The 26,257-nt window shown below is 34.8% G+C and overlaps 1 protein-coding gene across 3 annotated transcripts in view; it reads right to left on the minus strand.

Annotated features, from left to right (window-relative positions):
- The window catches only part of nsl1 (non-specific lethal 1), a 178,939-nt gene that overhangs the window by 41,886 nt on the left and 110,796 nt on the right, over window positions 1-26,257 (minus strand). For all 3 annotated transcript variants that reach the window (XM_068348052.1, XM_068348054.1, XM_068348051.1), the window contains exons 3-8: window positions 10,963-11,085; window positions 9,215-9,687; window positions 8,453-8,659; window positions 7,683-7,766; window positions 5,428-5,579; window positions 5,059-5,235 (exon numbers count right to left, since the gene is read on the minus strand). In XM_068348052.1, coding sequence (XP_068204153.1) covers window positions 5,059-5,235; window positions 5,428-5,579; window positions 7,683-7,766; window positions 8,453-8,659; window positions 9,215-9,687; window positions 10,963-11,085 — 1,216 coding nt within the window. The remainder of the gene's footprint in view (window positions 1-5,058; window positions 5,236-5,427; window positions 5,580-7,682; window positions 7,767-8,452; window positions 8,660-9,214; window positions 9,688-10,962; window positions 11,086-26,257) is intronic.

The following is a 26,257-nucleotide window of genomic DNA, read 5'->3' on the forward strand; positions in this document are numbered from 1 at the left end:
CTTTTTGCATTTTACAAAGCAAAGAGCAAGTGTATGTTTTGCTTTATATAGGGTAGCCATTAGGGACTTTCAACATCGTCGTCGTCGTCGGCGCCCACTCGTGTCCGAGTATTGGGTTCTGTCGTTAGCCATCAGCCTCCTATCTGTGGGGTGGGTGCTTATGCCTGATGTGACTGTTAAGTCCTAGTCTGTGGTGGAAGAGTCGCGGACAGTGTTCACAAGGGAGGGTAGGTGGTGGGCGGGGCTGTTCTAATCGCTCTCTCCTTCTTCTCCTCCTAGCCTCCTCATTTTGTCTCCTCCTCTCCTCGAAGTCCACGGTGCCATGGTGTACTGTACTCCTCCAGGTTTTCCTGTCCCTGGCTGTTTCTTCCCATGAGGAAGGATCGATGTCAGTTAGAGCCAGGGTGCGCTTTTGTTGATCTTTATAGCGCATTTTCGGGGCTCCTCTAGGATTTCTCAATATATGTATACATTAATACGAGCTTTGGTGATTTTATCTTACCAGGGTTAAAAAAAGGTTTGATCTAGTCTAGGTAAGCTATTGTTGATTAGTTAGTAACTTCATCCTTTTTAATGTCATTCTTTCCTAAATATGGAGTGCAACATTTTCTACACTTATCTAGTTATGCTTTGCCAGTACTGAATTGTTCCCTTTATTAATTGGATTAATTGTGTGCATTTGCTTTGCAATTGAAGTATATATTTGGTGTTACCCAGGTATAATTGCCAGGGCTTTTGACGTTCAACCTGTCAGACATTTTCCCAGTTCTTGGGCAGACTTTTCAACTATTGCATGTGCATTTCTAGTCACGTTTCTTGATTACACAATTAACGTTACCATATTCCCATTTTCACTAAAAATCAAAAACAAAAATTTTGGAAAAGTAAAATACTAAAAGCACAAGGAATCCAATAACAAAAACTGTCAAGTGTGAAAAAGAAGTAAATAGTAAGAGAATTGAATGTATAAAACAAGATTAATGAAAAAATATAAAATGAATTGAGTTTAATGACAAAGTTACGCAATAGCATCAACTTGGAAATTCACAAGTTTCCATGATCAAACTATATGAAGACCACTCCATAATTTGGTCACAGCCAAAACAAAGCTTCCAAAATACAGAATATTATTAAGCCTTAAGAAGTAAAGATAAGTCTATGTCTTACGCATAATACTCAGCAGTGTATCATGTACAGTAGTCTAGGATGATTGACCACAAAGGATGGTCAGAATGGCAAAAATATCTTACTCCCCATCCACATTGGATTTTTTGAGTAAAGATACCACAGATTAATAAAGATCAGGAATACCTAATATAATAGATCTAAAAATCTTTGTCCAACATTTCAAGATAAAAGTCAGTTACGGCATACCAGAAAGAACATTAAAAAAAATAGAAAGAATATTCCGAAAGATGTAAAAGAATTCCTCAACATAACCTGTTTCTAGAAATCTTGGAGACCTCAATAATGTATAGTATTTTCATAATATGCAAGACAGATCAGACATGTTTATCGAAATTGCAGCTGTAACGATATGGTAATTGTAGACCACAATCACACAGTAATTCACTGACTGTGGCACAGGACATTGAAGTGTTGTATCAGATATGGTAAATCTTAAAGCATTTTTTACTCTATGTTGATTTTCTATAATCTTCTTACTTATTGCTAATTTCATGCCTAATGCCTAGCATTCTCAGTCCTCACCTTTATGGAAGGGAAATATAGATGTTGCAAGATATGGATAAACATAGAAATGGTAAAATAGTTAGCACATATTAAATCAGCAACAAATTGATCCTCAATCTTAGGACAGCCCCATTATCCATAAATGACAGCCTCATCATTATCACTCTCTGACCATCACTAACCAAGGGTACATAACTATGACTGGGGCAAATTCTTACATGGTTTGATGCATGGAGAATGTTTTGCTTTGTCCCAAGCCTTTTGTATTTTTTCTAAGGCACATGATACACACGAGACTGATACAATCAAGTTTACTTCTACTTGTTTGCAGTTTGTTTTTGGGGTTCAAAGACTTTTAATACGAAGCCTGGTTGCTATTGTTAACCTTACCAAAAACAGTTGCAATAAAATATTTAAAAAATCCAGCAATGACAGCAGAGGCATCATCTTCATAAGTTATAATGAACAAAAATTCAATAATATAAACTTATCATTGTCTGATCAGTGAAGTGCTTGGAAGGATGACTACAGGGAACATTAGATGTTGCTGCCCTTACATTTCCATCACTACTCCAGTGGCCTAAAGTGAAGGGTATGCCATCCATGAACATTTCTCACTTAAGAATTCACTGTGTTACACCTATCCAAGGCAAAGTTAAATGAAAAAGACCCTTCAAGCAAGTCAAGAGTTCATATCGAAAGCAGCCTGGCAGTCACATTCAGCTTCAAATGCCAATAAAGGGAAGCTATTCTTCAAATGGCTGTCATTTTTATATTGTTCTGGACCAAGTTGAAACTTGAACAGGCATTACGAAGACAAATCCCCTTACCTTAGCGTTAGATTCGATCTATGGAAAAGTTGGATGTTAATGTTACCCTTTCAATTTCTGGTAGAATTCTGGGTGGTTTGCTGAACCTTTTGTTAAGGACTTACAACAAAGACTTCATTTGTAGAGGGTGCATCAATACCCACCAGGAAAAGGCAGCTAATCTCATTTTAAAATAACCATGGCTTTGAAAAATGAAGGAAATTTAATTTTAGGATGTCATTGCAAAATGGTTTCAGACATCCTTATCATAAAAATGGTCTGAGCTTCATAAGTTTCCTTTGCTTATCGTTCCTGACTGAGAAACAGCCATACATGTCTTAGAAGAAGGACAAGGAACCAGAAGGTAGTATGACCATTAAATAATTTAGCTTCCCATTATTTCTGTTTTGGATAATGGCTGTATAGCCTTCACACTATCCGGGACTGTTCCTTGTAGTCAGGTCATAAACTTACCAGCAAAAAGAGCAACTTCTTAACACCACTTCCTTTCTCCTCATCCCCAGTTTTCTTCAAAACTTACGGGCTGTCAGAAAAAGAGCCTGTACCACATTAGGTGGACCAATCGTAATCAAAACTTTACAATGAGCTAAAACCTTTGGAAAGATTTTTTTCCAGAAAATCCTTAACCTAACAGACTGTTGTTCACAGTGACTACTGGCCAGTTATAATTTCAAAATGTGCAGATATATTAGGTGGTGTGGGTAAATGGACAAAAAGTACAGACTTCAATACTCCCGCAACGACAACTTTCTTGATTGATTCAGATCAGACTGTGCACTACATATTGAGAAGATTCATATATTACTTGAAATGTAACTGTTGCGATTAATGTGTAATTTGATAAATACTAATAGTTTAGAGGATGGAAAATTAATAAAAACTAGTAACAGCAGGAAAAGTCTTTACAGTAACACATAACTGCAGCAGCAAAAGGTTTTTGAAACAAGAACCAGTGGAGGAGTAGCAACAAAAGCAGTTGACTTGGACGTAATAGTACGTTCAATGCACTTGTGAATGGATTAATTTTCTAACAAATATTCTAAGTTGAGTGAGGGATGCTTTTACTATTCTATGCAATCGTAGATCTTTCAGAACATATGTATAACAGTATGTAATCAGATTTATTACATTAATTCTACCTAATCTACCTCAACTCTCAGCATGTTATGTGGGCCACCTGGCACGGTGCTGGGCTTAAGAGAGGGGGGGGGGGGTGTTTATGGAGAAAGTCATAGAGGGAGGATAACCCCACAGTTGCACTATGAAGTCAAAGTAACTGGACAAGCCAGAGAGAAGCATGAACAGGTAGAGATGGCCAAAAAGATTGGTGTAGCTAGGAGCCAAAGGGATGCTGCAAAGATTCATTGGTAGTAGTAGTAGTAATGCCTACAGTGCACTGCACAAGGTGTACTGACACCCCACAGAATATTGGATCTATTGAAGTTTCAATAGAAGGCCTGAAATTAGGATGAGAGATATCAACAAATAAGCATAACTACTGTAACTGGTATACACTTCAAACTAAGGACAATCCCAGCTCAGACCTTGATGAAAACTTAAAAAATACTGTATACATTACCTTCTTGAAGGAAACTAGCATTACTTTTAACATTTAATTTGTGTGACCAAAAACTTAAGTGTGGTCCTATTGGGTATAAGCATTTTGCCAAAATCCAAAGATACACATAGTGCTCCCCTAAAAACAGGATTTAGGAAATCCAAAATAGTTATAGCTTTCTGATAAATTGAAGTGGAAAGATATAAAACTTTAAGTACTGTATAAAAATAAATATTACCCTAAACTCACATTTTAGAATCTATAAAGTTAGTTCAGCTTATCAAGTCAAAATATTACCAACATAATTAAAAGTATATTGTACTGTAGTAGCTTACTCTATGCAACTTTTCATGATTTCATAAACGAATGAACTTATCAGTGCGCTGCAAGATAAATTCTGTAATAGATAATCAAACGAGCATCAATATGCCAAGATTTCTCTTACTTCTTTTGAAGGCAAGACAAAACAATTAGGCCTGTGTTAGAAATTATATTCAATAACAAGAGACATGACAAAATTATGCTTTTATCAAGTGTTTTACTTATCAAAATCAGCCATGCTGCACATGTTTAAAGTGGTCTTGCACACTGCAGTTGTGACTTCAACACTTCCGGAACACCACAAAGGTAATTCACCTGTAGCATTTTAATGGTTATACAAAACAAATTATTTTGTACTTCCAGGGATGCCTTGGAGGAAACATCAAGAAAGAAGAGCATAAAATACAAATTCTGTTTCAATACTTTCACTCAAAATTCATATCAAGTACCAAGATGATGTATTGCATCATCATAAAATTGCATGTTAAGGACTAATTATACATTATTCCTCAACAAATGTCTTCACTAAATATAGTCATCAAGGGTTTTTATATTAAGACCCATACTCTCCATGTGTCACTTTAACTTAACCTGCAACCTACATTATTATATATAAACTAATAACATGTAAAAGACAGAAAAAGAAAAGTTGTATACCTCTTCTTCTTGACTAGTACCACTGCTCATATGGTGAACATTATTTGGTAAAACGGGAACAACTCTCCACTTTGGCGTTGGAATTTCCTTGTACTCCAGCTTCTCTACACGGGTTGAGGCTGCCATACTATATGGAATCACAATGTTATCGATGTCGTAGGCTTTTCCACTTGAATTCTGAAATTAAAATAAATTGACATATACGGTTCTTGTCAAAATAAAAGTGCAGTACATTAACCTCTTGTGAAAATTACAAAAATTATATTTTCAACTTTTAATATAACTGCTCCAATCAAAATAGAATAAAAATATTAAAAATACAATTCTTAACTATGAACATAGAAAAATTCACTTTTTCCTACTGCATACCTGTTTATGTTTTTGGTTAGAAGTAGAGGACTGTCTTTTATGGGCTGACCGGTCAATTGGCGCCGGACTGGCTGAAGGTGAAGAATGTAAGCTACTACCATACACACTATTGGTATCTTCATCATCATCGACCCGTAATTTCTTAATGCTTACTGAAATGAAACAAAATCCTTTGCACTGCAGAGATATGCAGAATAAACTTAAATACTATATGTAATGCAAATGATTAACCTGAAGGTTCAACTATTATTCCTATTAACTTGTAATCAAGATGAAATTGTTTTATGAAATTGCAGCTTCTACTGTATATCCAGAGTATCAACACACTTCTTACCACAATTATACTGTATATTACTTCTATAAACGTCTTGGGTAACATTACCCTCTTTTCCCAACTTCCCATAACTTGTTCAAATTCCATCAGTTACACTTACAATGTTGAGGATTTAAAAAAAAAAAATTATTTCATCAAAGCATTATCTAGCTTAAACAGATTTTTCTTTTTAACCTCCTTATGTCCAATAGCAAAATATATGGAAAAATTACACTCCTTGCTCAATTTAGAGAGAGAGAGAGAGAGAGAGAGAGAGAGAGAGAGAGAGAGAGAGAGAGATTTGGGATGTCTCAGACTTTTCAGTGTATCCAGGAAGACTCCACTTGCTCTTAGGTAGAGGGAACAAGTTCGTTTAGAGAGTTTTAATGGTCTTGTCTAACTTATTTTTGGATTCATTTACCACGTTACTGTTCACTCCATCCACTGACGTCTGTTTCATGTACTTGATATTTTAAATGTAAAGAAATTACCTGTGTGTGTGTGTGTGTAGAGATAGTTTTGGACCAAAGTATGATGATGACTTTGGGGTAAACAGTTCATGTATCCCAACAACTTGAAAATCATGGCAAATCTAATATAATCACCGAAATAGCTGGTTGATCTATTTGCTATTTTCACTTACATGGTTCAATAGTATCCCCAATTACATTTTCTGTGCCAAATAAATCTAGTTCTAAGGAAACAACCAGCAGAATTTCTTAAGCAACTTTAGAATTCTTACAAAGCCAAATTAAGTCTCATCTTAAATAGGAGCTACATTATTCATTCCAACTCTATATCATCTTCAAGTTCTAACCTATCACATAAACCAAAATCTATCAACCACTAAAAAGTCCAATAAAAGATTCCAAACAAAATCAAATGAGAAGAAAAATGCATTAACCATTTACAAATATTATCAAGCAACAATTATCATCTCATTCAACGCAGTCCTCACAGGGTGTACTAATCAGATTCTGAGTCTATTTGGCTAGTACAGACCAAAAAAAGTTAGGGGAGAGAAAGAGGAAAATACTCTGCATGCATACAGTATAAAATCATGTACATCATGATAAATTTGCAAAAAAATATTTAATTCCTGAAAATGTGAAAACTGGATTTGTCTTCATAACAAATTAACTTCAAACCTTAATTAAAATTAAACTATCAGCATATCATTTTGTTATTCAAAAGGTGCTTAATGAGTATCATTACTGATTCTTAAAATATGACATTACCACAATTTGTGTTACATTCAGTTTTCCAAGCATAAAAGGTAACATTCAAAAGATCATTTTCTACATCCATCCCTCTACCACCGTTTGCATGTTATCTATCAACATCAATGACAAGCACCTTGCTATCTATGACTATTCTTGATCAAGACTAGAAACTATTACGTACTCATGTAATCTGACGTATGGTCAGTAGTAAGGGGACCTTTATTATTGCCTGTAGCAACTCCCAGACTCCAGTGTTTGTGTATATTACAACTGGTGCTTTAGAAATGCTGATCAATTAAAGTTGAATAGCCATGTCCTAATGCCCAACAAGACTTTCACTCCCTGTCTGAGTGAGTTTTGCAATGTTGAATACCGTATTTTGAGAGCCTAATAATCTATAATGATGCTTATACCATATGTGAAGTCTCTCATCATATACTAAAACTTTATTCAACCAAAAATAGCTTAACAAATTGGTATTTTTTCAGTAGGCGCTGATAGGAAAAACAGTAATTATAAATTTGAGATTAAAATGCTAAATTCCTGTTACATACACACAACACATGGAATTACCCAGTCTGTACTCTATCATATACCAGAAGATGGTAATTCTTATTCTACAATAAATTCAATTTTCTTTAGATATTATTATTTTTTCCTGTGGTATTCAACATATTGCATGGTAAGCTCCAGGATAGAGATTTGCACATAATACTTACATAAAGCCTCTTGAGCAGCCATTCTTTTACGTTTGAAGTCTGCATCCCGCACCAACTCTCCAGTTATCGGTGACTTGCGTATTTCTAGAGGGAAAAATTAACCAGGTTAACATTCTACCAATGATTATTAATACAACTATTGATCACAAGTTAAGGAGACTACAAAGTAACATCCTACTTTCATCAGGATCTTGAAAAAAAAAAATTTTGTGTAAGAAGTGAAAATTGAAAATAAAGTTGAAGAGGCTAGTTGGCTAAGTAAGAACAGATACAGTAAATATAATAAAAGAAAAAGAAAAAAAGAATAAGAATTACAGCATGACTTTACAGGATAATAAAAATACCCTCCTGAACCATTTACTGTACCTACCAATGCATAGTGGAAGAACAACCATTCTATTGATAACCATATTAATATGCTAATAAGGACAGACCCATGAGAAGGTTGAACATTATTCAGTACTCCTTCAACAGAATACAACAAAACATACCCAAACCGCTTCTCTACCAAATAAAATATTTGCGAGTACTAAATAAAATTAGCAGCTCTAAGGAGATACATGTACAGTAAAGTATATAAAAACTGAGCCTCTTCATTACATTATAAAAAAATAAATAAATCATTTTAATTATAGAAGTGAAGCAATGGCCTGCATTACAAATGTTTTAAACCAAAGGCATTTCTTTGAAGAAAATGCATAGGGGAAAATATTGGAAATTTGTCTACCAGTACTGTATAATTTTACACAACATAAAGTACAGGTACTTACTTAACATTATTCTTCCTTTCCCTTCTTTTTTACTTTTCTTATTTTCTTTTTTACGCTCCTTATCCTTCTTTTTCTTTTTCTCAACTTTTGGTAACTCCTTACTAGTTCTGTTCACAGCTAAGGGCTGCACAGTTTTTGCTGTCAGAACCTGCCTCTGCCAATCTGTAGTCTTAAGCAAGGCATCAAACTGCTCAGACAACGAAACATCTGATGGGTGAGAAAAAAAAATTAAGACATAGCTCCTGAATTTGAAGCTATCCCCCCCAAAAAATCACCATCTTACAGTTAGTAAGGTTAAAAAATATTTCCCAACAAAGTAATTACAATGGTGTAATTTTAGCTGAGTACATTTTCCACTACAAAAGTAAAAAAAATAATCTCAAGTTCAAATATTAATGTGGCATATTTTCAAGTTTTGTAGATATTGCTTTTATTTTCTTTTAAAATTTTCATATCCCAACAACCATTTGGAAAGTAATAATAATATAGTTAACTTATATGTTATTTTAAAGGTTGAATTGTACTAAATTCCAAATTGAGTTTTTCTCTATATCAAGCACATAATCTTGCTGCACAGAGCAAGATTCCATAATAATATTCCTTTCCTCTGAGTAAACTAATGACAATTTTTACAATCCCAATAAAAATTACAAAATGCCCTACAAATACGAATTATGATTTTCCGTTATTGATAGGAAATCCTCAACAAATTACACCCAAATACCCAAAGCAAGAAAAGTAAGGTATAAAACTTATTCAGACCTGTAGGCTGTGTGAGTACAGGATGGTAAGTGGGGTCAACTCTTGCACGTCTCTCATTGGATGGCTGTGTGTCTGGATCTGGAGGGGCTGCAGGGGGGACAGCACCTTGTAAGCGTGTACACAGTACACAAGTTAAAGGTGGGACACATTTGCACTGCACAGCAGGAATTCGTCCACCCCCGCCCCCTCGTCTGTGGCCAGCACAGAGACCAGCTCCGGCCCTCACTAGCCGCCGCCTTTTGATCGTTCGTACACCCTGAGTACGCGCTGACGTATAAGAAGTATCGGAAACGCCCCCGGCAACACTATCTTCGACTCTGCCATGGTATCCGTTAACAGTAGTCCGAATAGATGCAGAGAGGCACGTAAGGGCTGGATCGTGAAGATCAAGGTGAGCAGGGTCACGTAAAGTCAACCCTCTCCACTTACTCCCTTCTTCAATTTGAACTGCACCTTTGGTATTTCTAACGTGTCTGCAAAGAAAAATATATAAATCAATTGCAAAACATTTTCACTATGAAAAACTATCACCTATATTTTCGGTATGCTAGCCAATTAAGCTTCTTTCACCTCCATTTTTTCGACATTTTACAAAGTACATCATTTCAAACCCTTTAATATTCAACTTGTAAATTATTTTGAACAGTCCAAAAGTAACATGAAAATATTAACCCTTTGAGCTCATAACTAATTCCCATGATCTGGCCCTCAAAACCTATCACGTTTTTTTTTATTTATACAACTCAGCACTAAAACTATACAAGATAAGACTTTATAAAATTCATTATTGTCTAGCTGAATAAATTTCCTATACACTGATATTCAATGTTATATATTTTTAAAATTTTCATAAAAACGAAAAATAAAATGCAAATTACTGGATGTGAATTACATAACATAGCACTGAGGGGATTACAAATAATGGGCATAAATTATGTCAAATGGCACTCTAAATGTTAAAACATACAAACTGTACACAGCAAGACTGTAACTTCATATTTTGAACATTAAACTGAACATTAATAATATGAAAAAAAATTTTGCAGAGGAAGATGAACTAACATATTCACAATTTTCATATAATTTCTAGAGACACACATACACACACCAAAAAAAAAAAAAAAAAAAAAAAAAAAAAAAAAAAAAAAAAAAAAAAAAAAAAAAAATAATAATTTACAAAAAAGGCTTCTCACATCATCACTAGTCTCTACAATATTCATCGCAACATTTCTTATACAATAACCAAACTTCCACATAACTAATTCATGTACTGTACATTTCCATAATAATTTCTACATAGTTGGTAATTACCTGAATAATAAACAATGTTTGTAGACAAACGGACCATTATTAATAAATAGTGGGATATTTCAAATCAATACATTCAAGTAATGTGGCTATTTACAATATCTCCTAACAATGTGCTGTTGTTATTCACCATGTCTCAAAAAATCCTAATCTCAACCAATAACTGACAAAAATATATATCAATAATGATGGTACCATGTTGAGTAATTAAAATGTTAAAAACAAATAACATATATAAATTCAGCACATGTGAAAAATAAGCAGTATACTTGACTGTAAATCGACCTTTAAATAAGTAAATATTTACACTATAAATGTAGCAAACAAAACTTTAATTTGAGCAATTTCTTAATGAAGAAGCTCAACATAACAATAAGTGACCTTTCTAATACATGAAAACCATACGGTATTTACAAACAAGTGCAAATATAAATACTTACGCATAAATTTTATGTTGCTGAAGAATTCTATATTCGAGGTCCGCTATCTGAGCTTGTAACCAAGTCCATCTCGAAGCCACCCACGCCCTCGCACGACAGAACCGGTAGTACGCCCGATCACGCCTGTAAAGGAAGGAGAGATTTTAATTCTCTATGAGCAGTAACAGATGAGAGTGGGAAGAAATAGGGCTTCATGGGTCATATATTAAAGCAGATTAAAAACTTGGAAATTAATTTAATGGGAATGCAAGTAGAGTAACAAAATAATCTAATTAATACAGATGAGAGAGAGAGAGAGAGAGAGAGAGAGAGAGAGAGAGAGAGAGAGAGAGAGAGAGAGAGAGACAATCGTGGCAACTTTCAGAATTATTTTTATAAAAAATATGGAAACCGACATTTAGATTTTCTTCAAATCAAACCTTCGAACCTTCCTAAATAAAAGGCATAAAAGCTGATATAACACAAAAAGATGGGGACTAGCATGAGAATAGGGTCCCCTGGAATAGATTCGGAAGGTGGAGGTTTAAGCTATGTTTGCAGAACATCAAACGAAAAACCTATAAATAAAAAAGGTAACTACTCTTTTACTGAAAACGTAAGGACTAGCACGAGAAGATATGTTTGGAGAACAGCGAAATGAAAAATCTGCTTAGTACGCAAAAACAAACTTTTGCCCGTTAATTCCACTCAATCAATGTAACAATGATGTCGAGACAGGTTAATTGTTTATGGAAAAAATCGAGTGTCTGTGATCACTTTAAAGAAATATGAGTTCATCACTACGTTTAACAATGACGTCAGAGAGGAACGATGTCACCACGTTGAGTGGGTCAAGGTATACATCTCCCATTATATATCCAAACCGATAAAATTTACTTTTTATGCAATTGAGAAGATGTGAATACCTATTCCTATGGATTATTATCAGTAAATTGAGATTCCTTTTTTTTCATAAAAATTTTCACACGGAATTAGAACAATAAACGATCACTTACCATAAACCTTAAGATTGGTTTCTACTTTGTCAAACTACATATGGGTTCTATAACGTTCAACGCTAAATAGTATTGTAGAAGTTTTATTCCAGCTGTGACCAGAAAATCAAATGATCTTCCAAATCTGTTCGAACTTAGAAGAGAATGTTTTCATGTTGAACATAGTGATATGTCTCTTTTTATATTTTACACATGACAACAGTATCTATTTTAACGTTGATAATAATCAAGAAATTTACATTATTTTTCATTCCTTACAATAGCTTCCTTATTCAGTTTCTTTACTAAGCTATTTACCCTGTTTGAGCCTTGGACTAGTAGTAACCAGCTTTTCCAATTAGGGTTGTAGCAGGGCTAATCATCAACAACAACTAATAATAATAATAATAATAATAATAATAATTATAGTGAATCCCCTTAAGTCTATCAAGTCCAACTTCATTAGAACTAAAGGTATTTTGTCTTTAAAATTAGAGTCGTATTTTCTAAGTTGATTAAGTGGGGATTTGACAAGTAATATACTCTGCTTGATTCTTCAAATCCACCAGCTTTTGTTTTAAGGTGTCTTGCAACATTTAAGCAATGAAGATGGGTCGTTTGAAATAAATAAGTTGATATAAATACTGTAAGTTTATTCAAAATATCTTCTGGTATTAACTTCCACAAAAATTTCCCGTCTTTTTTCACGTATTTGTCATATGCGAATCAAAATAACAGCCATTTCCGGTTAAACCGTGAATCAAGTATGTTAAAATAGCATATATAAATGTTATAAAAGAAAATCATGATGGTTTACTTATGATACCATTTCCACATTTCCTCAAGTTGTGCAGAGAAACAATTTGCACATCGTTATGTTGTCCATTCTTGTAAGCTTTATAAACTATAGTGTTTGCGATAAAACTTCAAAGTCACTGCTATTCAATTAAATTATATTAATAACCTGCAAAACCATTTGACATTCCATTCATCAACGCACTGAAGCACGTGGTAAAGAAACGAGTGTAGCGTTTTGACACATCTTGAACTATAGTGCTAAAGCAATCAACGATCTCAAAGCTTACAAAGGCTTTAATTAGAAACTGCTTTCACGTCGTCAAAATTTAAAAAAACTGAATTAATTACCTACAATGAATCGCTGAATGTAAGTGTGGGGTATCTCTAGCAGCAAAGGGTGTTGCTTGAATTATGAGACCAAATTAAAGAAACCAACAGCAAACATTTGTCGTTGGAAACTTGCACGATACCTTGCTAGGTGGCAACTATAACCCAACCGTATAATCACAGACTGAAGGTTCTAGAGCTTTCACCTATGCAACAAGCTCCCAATGGACATCCGAAAGATAGGAGATAACTAAAGCTTTCGAGAAGAAAGGACAGCCGAAAGATTGAAGAGCTTTCAAGAAGACACTTAAGACTTTTGTTTTCCACGAGGAGTACAATGTGTGATGTTCGGAATACATACAAATGTATACGACATACAAATCTTGTAGGTCCTTTAAAGCATGTGTGGCACGACGGAACTGAAGCAGGGTTTAGCTGACACGTCATCTCTACACTTACTAAGAAAATACGCAATTCGTTAGAAGTGACGTCGTTGCCGTACTCAGTACTGGCCCGACAGAAAGGCAACACGATGCGAACACAGTATATTACTAACGTATTATTTTGCTTTTCTCAGCTGACTACAAAATTAGTCACGATAAAATACAGCTATGCATGTTTGTATATGAATATGCATGTGTATATATGTATGTATGTGTGTGTATATATATATATATATATATATATATATATATATATATATATATATATATATATATATATATATATATATATATACACACACACACCCACCACGTTAAAGTCCCAACATAAAGGTGATTTTCCCGCCTTTGTCTTGTAGTGGATTAGAAACGTGCGGGCGCATGTGTGGCTGTATTTGTTGTTTGAGGTTCACTGCAGGTCAAAGGCATTAAACATATCTTTGGTCATATTTGGTAATTTTTATCACCACGTTGGCCACGGAGGACTGGTGATAGTGGGAGACTTTACTTTGATCGTTCACAGCAAACCAACTGAGTGTAGGTGGCTTGGTACAGCTTACCTAATACTGGCGATTCAAAAACTCTTTCACCACTCATATATATATATATATATATATATATATATATATATATATATATATATATATATATATATATATATATATATATATATATATATTGTGTGTGTCGGACCACCAATTAGGAAACAAAAGTTTGAATTCTAGCCGGTTTGGTTTATTTATAAATGGGAAAGATTTAATAGTAAACCATGTATAAAATGTGCATACTGAATGCAGGCCAAGCCAAAATAGTAGACGAACATCCGGCGTGTTAACCAATAAGTATGGTAAGCCTATCATCACACAAAACGGTGAAGTATTCGATTACAATAACCTTTTCTGACAAGCAGACTGCGTTGGAAATGCCACCTCCCCCCCCCCCCCCCGGGTTTAATTAACTGTCATTGGACACGAATACCTGAGGTCTTGGATCTATATAAATTTAACATAGTTCTTATGAAATGAATTGATTAGGTTAACATGATGTACAGGTTGATATTAATTTTCTCATTAATTATTTTTTTATATAGCTGGACTCAAATGACTTATTTCCACTTCAAAGTCAGTTAGGACATTTTTGTATTCTATCAAAGAAAGAAATCCGAAGTCAGGGAGACCATTCAAAAATATGATTAATAATATTAATGACGCACTTTTCTTTAGTCTTATTCTATTAGGTTCAAGTCTCTTTATCAATCACTTTCTTGTGAAATGATGTATGAAGTAATTGAAATAAACAACCTTTAGTTTTGTCAGAACATTGTAAGTGACAATTTTACTAGAAATGTTTTAAAATGTAAAAATTGTAAAGACATTTTCAAAGTAAATGTGGAATATCTCCCGTTACTAACCTCTTGAAGTACTTGACAAAGTTTTCAATTATGTGGGTCTCTGTTGTTGTACCATCATGCCTTTGCGTTTCCTAAGCCATGCTGCCTAAAAGCTTCGTGATATATCAATATATTAATTGTCCCTACTTAAATTATTTATTTTCAATATCTTGCCTGAGTCCCAAAATTAACAATTTCATTATAACATCTTGAATGTGTCTTTCATTTCATTTCAACAACTCGACCGTGTTCTCCAATGCATTACTTTATTTCAATATCTTAACGGTGGGCCGCCATTTCTTTTCAACGTCAGCTTTGGCTATGTTCCTAATTTTATTGTTTCGTTTCAATATCATCCTGGCAATGTCCCAAATTTCATTTCAATACCATCTTGAGTATTTTCCCAATTTAACTACTTCATATCTTGACTGTGTCCCCTATTTTATTATTTCATATCTTAACAGTTTCCAATTTTGTTGCTTCATTTCAATATCATCTTGGCATTGTCCCCAATGTCATTATCTACAGAATCCTCGATAAATACGCAAAATTGTCCAGAAAAAAACCCTCGAGAAAATTGGCTTAAATAACATATTTAAAATGCCAGAGAACACATTTATCAAGGGCAGTGTTGAGAGTGTATGATGCAAGGTCTATTAAATGGTATGATGGACAAGGATCAAGAAATACGTAAAGAGAAAAGATAAGATTATCCTAAGTGGCCATGAAAAAAAAAGATGATACTGATTTCTGGGCATTCAACTATGTGAAAAAAATGGCAGAAGAATACCAAATGTTTGATGTGTCTCACAAACTAAAAGCAGATAAGACTAAGTTAAGCAAGAGGGTTTTCAAGAAATCAAAAGATGAAACTCTTAAACAGAAGGTCCAAATGATAAAACTTCAAAATGAAACTGCTAAATAAAGCTTTCAAAATGAAAATATTAAAAAAAGCTGGTCCTAAAGATATGACCAAAATGAAATCCATTAAATAGATGGTAAAGTTCACCATGAAGATGAAAAGGAAGGCAACCTACCAATACATGACTGCCAAACTGAGAGGTGGGGGATGGGTGGGGCAGACAGATACCCATCAGTACGTGAGACCAATAAATTAAAACTAATGTAGCCGGATTAGTTTATATGAGGTGAAATGACAAAAATTATATAATTAAATAAACCAGTAAACCTTTTTCAATTCATAAAACGGCCGCATATCGAAATTGCAGAGATTAGAGACAAATATTTATGTATGCGGGTTATACCAAATCATAGTATTAAATCCTCCTAGTGCCAAATGCCATGGGACACACTTTGAAAACAAAGGTGGGGGGGGGAAGGAAGTTAGGTATGCAAATTTGTGAGCGGAGAGGAAATTCTATTCACACAATGGGTTAGATTGAACCTATAAATTCAGGCCAAAAGACCAGGTTCTGGGGTATAGGAGGCCATTCGGCGTCCATAAGCCCAAAACCAGGCAGTAACAATAGGTTGGAAAGTTAAAGAGGTTAGAGATCAAGATAGAAGGAAGGAAACAACACAGGGGTATAGAAGACTGAAAAGCGAATGGTGCTCAAGCACGTGTTGAGAAGACACTGTGCAAACTTCAAGTACTGCAACGCTTACAGTGCACCACTTGAGGTACACTGACAAAGACCCACCCACCTACCCGGAGTATTTAAACAAAGAACAGTAGAAAACGAAACGAGAAATTAATTTCTGACAATCCACTATAAATTCTAAATGGCTCGTACAGCCAATGCATGATTGGAATTACAACTGGTGATTAAAATCTTTTCAAATCTGTATTTAACATAAATGATAATAGGTTCGTCAAGGCACCAATCTCAAGTCTTGATACTACTGCTCGGTGAAATTAACATAATCTGACATTGGATCTCCTCTCATTCATTCCTGTACCACATTATTCTTTCGTCGATATAAATTGAAGTCAAACATATTGTCAACTTTTTCTTTCCTTTCCAGGCAAATTGGACAACAATTAATATAATTTACATTCAATCTACTTCTCTTTAAAATTCACAGCGTTTCATTAATCAAAATGGGTAATAACTAGAGCTGGTTCCCAAAGGCAGAGAAAAGGAGGCGAGTTTAGTTCGTAGGGAATACAAAATTGTATCGTAAAACAAAAAATAAATTGAAACAAATTTGTTCTGAGAAAGAAGTTAAAATGCATCGCAATACATAAAAAAAAGTCGGTCTGGAGGAGTTTGCAGAGAAAACCAGACATTCTAAAAAAAAAATCGCATTATAAACGCAGTCGAAATGCTGACAAAGGAAAGGGAAGTGGTAAAACTGCTGACATTAAGAGGAATGGATATTTGTTGTAGCGGGATGTTATTATAAAAAAAAGCCGATTCAAACCCCCAATATAACTACATTCCGTTGAAATGGCTGCAAGAAGAATAAAACTGCAGATTTTGAAGATAATAAGAATACACACACACACACACATATATATATATATATAATATATATATATATATATATATATATATTTATATATATATATATATATATATATATATATATATATATATGAGAGAGAGAGAGAGAGAGAGAGAGAGAGAGAGAGAGAGAGAGAGAGAGAGAGAGAGAGAGAGACTCCTTATCCCAGATAAAAACCATTCTGCGACACACCTGCGCAAAACATCTCGCAACACATGTACCCTCAATATTAATGTGGTTACTAAACACTTGGAAAGTTATGAAAGAGAGAGAGAGAGAGAGAGAGAGAGAGAGGGCGCACGTGCAGCTGCTCCACCAAAACCGTTTGGATACCAGACATTACCAATTCTATGTTACACCTGCGTTGCAACATATCGCAACAAATGTACCCTCAATGTTTGTGTGGTTACTAAGCAATTGAAAAGCTGAGAGAGAGAGAGAGAGAGAGAGAGAGAGAGAGAGAGAGAGAGAGAGAGAGAGAGAGAGAGAGAGAGAGAGAGAGAGAGAGAGTTCATGTAATTTCGAAGCTTATTCGCCATGCATTTCCTTTTAAGTAGGCACATTTATGTCTTTCAATAAAACCCCGACGTTGACAAAACTCTTGTGATCACACTTAGTCAGATGTCTTGACAGTCATAAGAAGACAAAATTCCAGTAACTTTAGCATAACTTATCAAATTTACAACAAAAACCTTTTACGCAGGTCTCATATGCGGCATCACAAAACGTTCAGTCGACAGGGCCTCTAGGGAAAGCCATATTCAAGTCAAAATCTTGGTTTCACATGAAATAATATCAGTCATTGTAATCTTGGTGTTAAATAGATGTTAGGGAGAAAAAAAAAAAAAAAAAAAAAGGAGTTGCACTCAAACACACCCAGCAATTATAAGTAACATTGAAGCAAGAGAGAACGCGCAGAATAACAAAGACCAAACGCGAACCTTTGAATCCCGATTAACTTTCAGGACGTTTCAGGGCCAGATTTCATAGTAGATCCTAGATATCTTCCGTTAAAATAAGAAACCTGAAGCTTTAAAACATTACTTCAGTCGACCTTTGTAGCGCTTCTTTAAGCTTCCCTTAAATGCATTAGTTCCAGGAATCTAAAGATTTCTCACATTCTAGTGTTTATTAAAGATTGAGTAAATGGTGATTTTTTTTTCCGGAGTTGAAAATTCAATTCATGCTATTTCGTAAAAAAAAAAAAAAATATATATATAATTGAAAGCTGCTCACTACTACATGCGGAAATCTTAGTTTTCAATATGATTTGAGAAAGAACTAGATCTGACATTTCCATTGTTTACTGTAACTCGGTACAGGTCTGTTGTTTGCTTGCTATATCTACTTGAATCCTATACTTTTAGTATTTACGATATTTATTATATACCACTATCATCAGTGTTTCCAGTTTTCATCAGATTTCATCATCTTCGGCGTGCTAAAATATTTATTGAAATCCCCACCCTTTCGTCTTCATACTTTTTTTTTTTCCAAAATCGTATTTCAGTTTTACAAAGACAATAAATACAGAAATGGCTCCAATTATGAGATGGCTTAGCAACGATATACAATATCGAGAGAGAGAGAGAGAGAGAGAGAGAGAGAGAGAGAGAATATATATCCACCAACAATAAGGAGACATCTGAGAAAACTGCTTTTTCCAAAGTATATTCTTAAAGCTTAATCAGGCGAGGGTCATATTATAACGTTTGTAAGGTCCAGCACCCCCTTTCCTGACCCTTGGGTTTCAATTGCTCTTGTACTGGTATTAGTTCAATCATAAAAAGAAAATGACCCAACCACAACAATTTTAGGTAGAATCAGTCTATCCCAAACCAAGAGGATAAATACGATTAGTATTACTAGTTAAACTACAAACCTAGTTGAAATTAAGGGATGCTAAAAGCCCAAGGGTCCAAGGGGGAAATATAGAATAGTGAGGAGAAAGAGGAATAAGATAGGATAGTGTGATCTAGTCTACCTTGAGGTAAGAGAACTCTACGCCAAGACAGTGGAAGACCATGGTACATAAGGTATGGCACTACCCAAGCCTAGAGAACAAGTTTGAATTTGGAGATCAACATACATTTTGTTTGTCGACTTACTCCAAAGTGAGGCGGTGCAAGCAGCGATTTCTTCACCACAAATAAAAGTGATTTTCATAAATACCTAAATTACCTAATATGAATATTTCCAACAGGGAAACTACATAATAGCTAACCCATAGCCGCGTTGCAAACAGTAAGTATAAAAATATACATAAATGTATAGGGTTAGATTTAATTGATAAATATAGGCGCTCTGGCCAGTATGGCCATCCAGCGTGGTCTCAAATAGTAAAATTATGATTAAAAACCTAGTTAGAGCCCCATCTAAAAGATTTATTTTCCAAAATGGGATACATTCATCTTAATCCATGCAAGTTTCATTACTGTACGATTAAAAATGTGGCCAGGAAGCTGTTCACAAACAAAAAGGGGGGGGGGGTAAAACATAACCACCTTTCAACTTCGTTGGTGGAGGTATAAAAACTTGATGATGATTAAGGACGTTACCCTCTTACCAATTCCATCCGATCGACTTTATCTGCATTATCTTAACATCATCTAACATCTGGCGGTTTATTGCATCATAGGGGTACACAGCTAATCTTCCACGGGATGGCTAACAACACACACATTTGCCTCTGCGAGTTGTTGTTGCTGTTGTTTATCAAGCCAGCAACGTTTACAGTTCTCTTGCTTGAGAGTACACTAAGGCCCACTAACTATGTTTTCTTATTTCCTTTCCTCCCTCGGCTGTTCTTCCTGTTGGAGCCCTTGGGCTTATGGCATCCTGTTTTACCAACTAGGGCTGTAGCTTAGCGAGGAGGAGGAGGAGGAGGAGGAGGAGTAGGAGGAGTAGGAGGAGGAGGAGGAGTATAATACTTCGTCGTAACATTCACAGTTTACACTAACGAGCAACATTATCAAATATAAAACTGAATTCTAGCATAATACAGGCTCTTTGAGTATAATTTCTCTATGTAAATGTTCAGTAAACATGTCCATTGTCCTTAACAACACGGAGAAAGAAATTAAAATTTTACAATAGCGCTGAAACCGAACATTTAAAGACATATTCACACATCCAATAAATGTTAGCCACAACCAATGGATGGTTTTCTTGTTTAAATTAAAGAAAAAAAAGGCAATATGGTGCAGTTCTGGCACCACAATGCCACGAACCACCCCAACCCCTGGATATTTCAATAAGTTGGCTAGAGAGATGAAAGAAATGAATTAGGAGAGGTTAAGTGGCTGAAAACCTAGTAGCCTACAACTCTAGGGGCTGATTGGACGATCCCCCAAGATCATAAGGTGACTGCTTGATGTACACTATTCCCCTGCTGAATAGACTGCCTCTGCCTCACTCGTGTTGGTGTACACTAATAAAGCATAAGAATTTTTTCGTGGTGTATTTTGCAGACTATAAAATTTCAAATGCTTATTGCCACATCTGTCAGTCAAAACTAAATATGCTATCCTGCCTTCCCGGGTGTAACTACGTAAAATAACAAATTATCCGCATCATGTACACTGTATCTAAAACCAAAGTTTTGAAAAGTTAGACCGTAGGGTGAATTTCAACACTGAAAACCAACTAGAAATAAATATATTATGTTGCAGTCAATCACTTGTCTTTGGATGTGTTTTTTTTTTATTCTCTAAATTAGTATTCAGATAACATCTGAAAATAAACAGAGAAGTAAAGAACATATTTAGAGCAGTGACTAAGAATACGAGCGGAGTGGTATCCGTTGCAAGAATACGGCCATGTGTACGTTGAGCATACATGAATCCGTATCCACACCCGCTATTTTTATTATCCAATCAAAAATTGCTAAAATCTCAAGCTCAAGTACCCGGGTGTTACGTGTCCTCTCCAAATTTTTACATATGAGGCCGCCATATTAGGTCAGTTTAAAATACATCCCTGCATTTCTCTATGATTCTCAATTAACACCCCCCTCCCCCCGGGACCAACTCTGTGCTTTCAAAAACAAAGATGGTGATCAGGTTACATGGAGTGGGGGTTTCAATTGGACAACTAAAAGTATATACTTGTACTTGAACGTTGGTATACAGTATAGGACATATGATTCAACGCCTGAAGTGAAGGAGGGAAGGGTATATAAATCATTCCAGTAGATACTGAGAGAGAGAGAGAGAGAGAGAGAGAGAGAGAGAGAGAGAGAGAGAGAGAGAGAGAGAGAGAGTGTGTGTGTGTGTGTGTGTGTATTTTCTTTACTTAAAATTTTACTATTCATCTTAACGGCATACTTGTATAAAAACATTTCGCAGACAAAAAAATTAAAAAGGAAAACTAGTTTTTAGTTTACTTATATTAGTATTTCCAAAATAAAAAGGATCCTACAAATCTATCACAAATTAAAAAAATTCGTATTGTGCGGGAATTCCCATCCTAGCAATGCACATTAATCGAACACAAATTGCATAAGGCTCAACTTTCCGACTTTGTTACAATTGGGATGAATGTTTGTAATAAGATGAACTTCTTGGGAAAAGTCGTGAACACGTTATCAATTTTGTCTGATAAAATCATTGTAAATGTTTTTCAAAATCCTTTTTTGGGGGGGCCACAACACGTACAACACGACTTGGAAAATCTTCCAAGATCGACAGTACAGAGAGCTCGCTTTTCTCAGAAATGCTATTGTTCTACCCTGATTGATAAACAAATGAGCAACCCACACAAGAACGACACACTTTTCTCCTAAATTGACCTGGATCAACAAGCGATGAATAATAATAATAATAATAATAATAATTATTATTATTATTATTATCATTACCATCTAAGCTAAAACCCAAGTTAGAAAAGCAGGATGCAATAAGACCGAGGGCTCCAACAGGGAAAACTAGCCCAGTGAGGAAAGAAAATAAATAAATATGAGAAGTAATGACCAATTAAAATAAAATTCTAAAATCAGTAACAACATTAGAACAGATATCTTATCTAACCAAGACAGGGGAAAACCATGGTACAGAGACTATGGCACTACCCAAGACTAGAGAACAATATGACTTTGGAATGTCCTCCACCAAGAAGAGCTACTTACCATAGCTAAAGTCTCTTCTACCCTTACCAAGAGATAAGTAGCTACCAAGGAATGTAACTCACGTCATACAAAATGTATAAGCTACCTTAAGTTCAACAGGCCTGGTGTTCATGTGGTGAATTCAAGAAATTGCAAAGCTTATGATTTGGATTTGAAAAGATTAGCAGAAAATACGGATCATGGATACGTAGGATGTCAAGCTATGTAATTATTCACTCTATTGGTAACAATAAAACAATTCAAATTCGAGAATTGATGAATGAAAACATTTCGTTCAAGAAGAAACTCAAGACTTTCTTGTTCTCTCTATGTTTTGATAATGTGGATATAACAATAAACATCAGTTATGCAGTGAGATATAAGAAAATACCCAGGAATGTATATGATAAGCTGCACTTGTATGCCCTGCAGCGAGTAGGGTTTCCCTGCATGATAGGACCACGAAAGCAGCCCTCAAAATAAATAAGTAAAAATAACCCTAGCGATAAAATCCCTCAATGACAGTCTGGATAACAAAAGCGGTTGATTTGCAAATATGACAGCGTTTGTTATAAGTCATGTTTTCAAGTATGATTTTAATTTCATTCTAAAAATTTAAATTATCATGAGTAAAAAAACAAATTTTAGCACGAGATTTTGTATGGCCTAAACCTCCCTCTTTTTTCACCTTTCGTTGAAAGAAATATCTTTAATCAGATTTTACATAACGTAAGTGAAATGCACACACCATTTTCTTTTAATTTTAGGTGAGGAGTGCATAAAGAAAAATAATCACCAGTAGAAAATCCAAGTAAAAATGAAACCGCATTATGGCAGGGAAAAATGACAATCTTATTTACCCTCTGAAGCAATACGTCCAGTATATAAATCAATAATGCAACCGAGAAAGATGCCGCCAGTGTGACAACCATTATTCTATAATGTGATCCTGATATCCGAAAAACCATTAATAATAACGGTGACAAAGTTACATTAAGATCGAGACGCGTATACGGGCACGTTTGTCATGATATATAGTAATTTTAAAGAAACGTATCACGGTGTAAAAAAACACACACACACACACACCTGAGTTTGGGGAATTTTTATAGGTAATTAAAAAAACTTGAGTATGTATTTCAGATATTGAACGCAGTAAATTCAAGATGTTGATATAAAAGTTAATGCTCTAAGTATAACGTTATCAGTCTTTCTGTTGGTAACTCTTGCGGTCAAGATATATTAGAATCAATGATGACACCGATTGTCTAGACACTTAAGGTCAGAGTTTTTCTGTCCGGAGTGCTCTCTGGAAACGAACACGAATTGTGAAAACAAGATTTCAATAGTGTCTTGCGGGAGTAAGGGACCTAATAAAAGAAAAAAAAAAATGATAATGATACACGGGGCACAAAGAATCCACCAAAATTTGGCGGACTTGAAGGTTATTCGCTAAGATTAGAGTAAAGATTTACCAAGAAATCTACATATCCATGAGTGTTTATTATCAAATGCACAACTTAAACATGGCACCATTATATTAATATTATTATTAATATTATTAATAGCTAAGCTACAACACTAGTTGGAAAAGCAAGATGCTATAAGGCCAAGGGCTCCAACAGGGAAAAATAGCCCAGTGAGGAAAGAAAATAAGGAAGTATACGATATAAGTAATGAACAATTAAAATGAAATATTTCAAAAACATTAACATTAAAACAGATATTTCATATATAAACTACAGGAAGCCCGTTCAACATAACTGTTCAACATGAAACCGTTTGCGGCAAGTTTGAGCTTTTAAAGTTGTACTGATTCAACTATCCGATGTTATATCTTACATCTCGAAAATTCCTAAACTTTAACATTCCACTGCCGAAATCGAGGATATATTCTAAAAAATAGTTCTTACAAATTTGCGAATGGATGGAATTTAAGAAACAAAAGCTTGATGAAAAAATATTGGGTGGAAAGAAAGTAAGGAGTCATAGATATGTTAATTAGGTGAATAAGAACCACGTATTTCAATAAGGCTGAAAAAGTTCGTGCCATAAGCGAGATACTTTCGTTTCTGCGTCAAGATGAAAAATATTTCTGGGTAATATCTTATATAAACTTGAACATATCCTGATGAGAGTTCAGTTATAGCTGCTCAAGATTGTTTCCTTACAGAGGACTAATAATCTAATACATACACACCAAGGAAAGCTACAAAATATATTATTAAAGAGCTGCAACAATAATAAAGGGTGTCGCCTTTGGCAATGTGAACGTTGAATTAGGTGTCTTGTCTGATTCATCTACTTTAAAGATGTATTATTTCTTAAGCAAGTTCTCAAATTTTAAGTAAGTTTTATTTTTCCAAAATATACAAACTCGTTCAAGGAGCCCAGGCTTGTATAGGCGTAGGAAATGTACATGGGAAGGACATACGTGAATGACAGATAATACATGGAAGAAAAGGATGAGTGGCTCCCTAAAAATTGCAAAAGAACAAGGGGAAGGAAGAGAAGAAGAAATGACGAGCTAGAATAACTTCCGGGTATAGACTGGCATAAAAAAAAGATCATAAAGAAACTGAATGGAAGAACATGTTCGAGGCATTTGTCCTGCCGTGGACTACCAATGGCTAATGATGATAATGAACAAATAGAACTATCAAAACGTTCTCTACCAAATATCATATTGAAGAGTGAAACTAATCTTACATGTAAAATTGGCTAGTTTAACGAACTTTGACCTATATCAATAACACAAGAAGATCAGGAAAGGATTAATAAATCTGGGCCTTATAGACCTGCGCTGGGAACTGGCAGGCTATTCAGTTCAGTGCCTCGGCAGATGTGAGGGGAGAAATCCCAGAATGTTCAATAGTAAGAGTTTAAAGGGGTTGGAGAGTAAGATGGGAAATTGAAATCAGGAAGATTGGCACATTTCTCGTTCGCCAGATAAATTATGATGGTTATATGTGGCAGGAGATGGTTTCAAGTTATTCGATTAAAATCTTGAGAGAGAGAGAGAGAGAGAGAGAGAGAGAGAGAGAGAGAGATTCATTCAATCTGGATCTGCACTGTGAAAATTGGATATTTCCTTAACTTCGCTATCAGCCAGTATAACATTGTTACCGGGAACCCACCGGGTCCCCTGACAAGAATGATTTTAAGGTTGATTACTCTCAAATAGTTTTTAAATGAACTCTGACATTCAAATGACATCGCTACTAGTCTGGAAACATATTAATATATTAATTGATAATACTGATTATAAAAACGAATTATCAAATTAATTGAAAAGGGCCAATTCGTATTTCCACATTTTGTAATTTTAAATCATTTATCTTACTTAACTCTGCCTTTTTCAGGGTTTCCCAACAAGAACTTTTAAAAGTCTTTAATAATTCGGTAATGATCCTGTCAGCCATTCTAGAATTCTGAAAATACAATTGAAAGGTATTTTTGATGCCTCGTGCAACGTTCTCTTAATGTAGAATTTCCAACCCCTTTCTAAAACCAGGAGATTAATCATATTACTATTATTATTATTACTTCTTAAGCTACAACCCTAGTTGGAAAAGCAGGATGCTATAAAGAGCCCAGTGAGGAAAGGAAACAGGAAAAACAAAAAATATTTTAAGAAAAGTAACATTAAAATAAAAAATTTTATAAACTATAAAAACTTTAACAAAACAAGTGGAAGAGATAACGATAACGTTTATGATTGTAAAGGTAATAAGTGTTTCCCGTTGTTGTTTGTTTAATTTGGCGTATCACTATCATCTTTAAATCATTG

The sequence above is a fragment of the Palaemon carinicauda genome, chromosome 24 (assembly GCF_036898095.1).
Source record: "Palaemon carinicauda isolate YSFRI2023 chromosome 24, ASM3689809v2, whole genome shotgun sequence".
Taxonomy (NCBI): domain Eukaryota; kingdom Metazoa; phylum Arthropoda; class Malacostraca; order Decapoda; family Palaemonidae; genus Palaemon; species Palaemon carinicauda.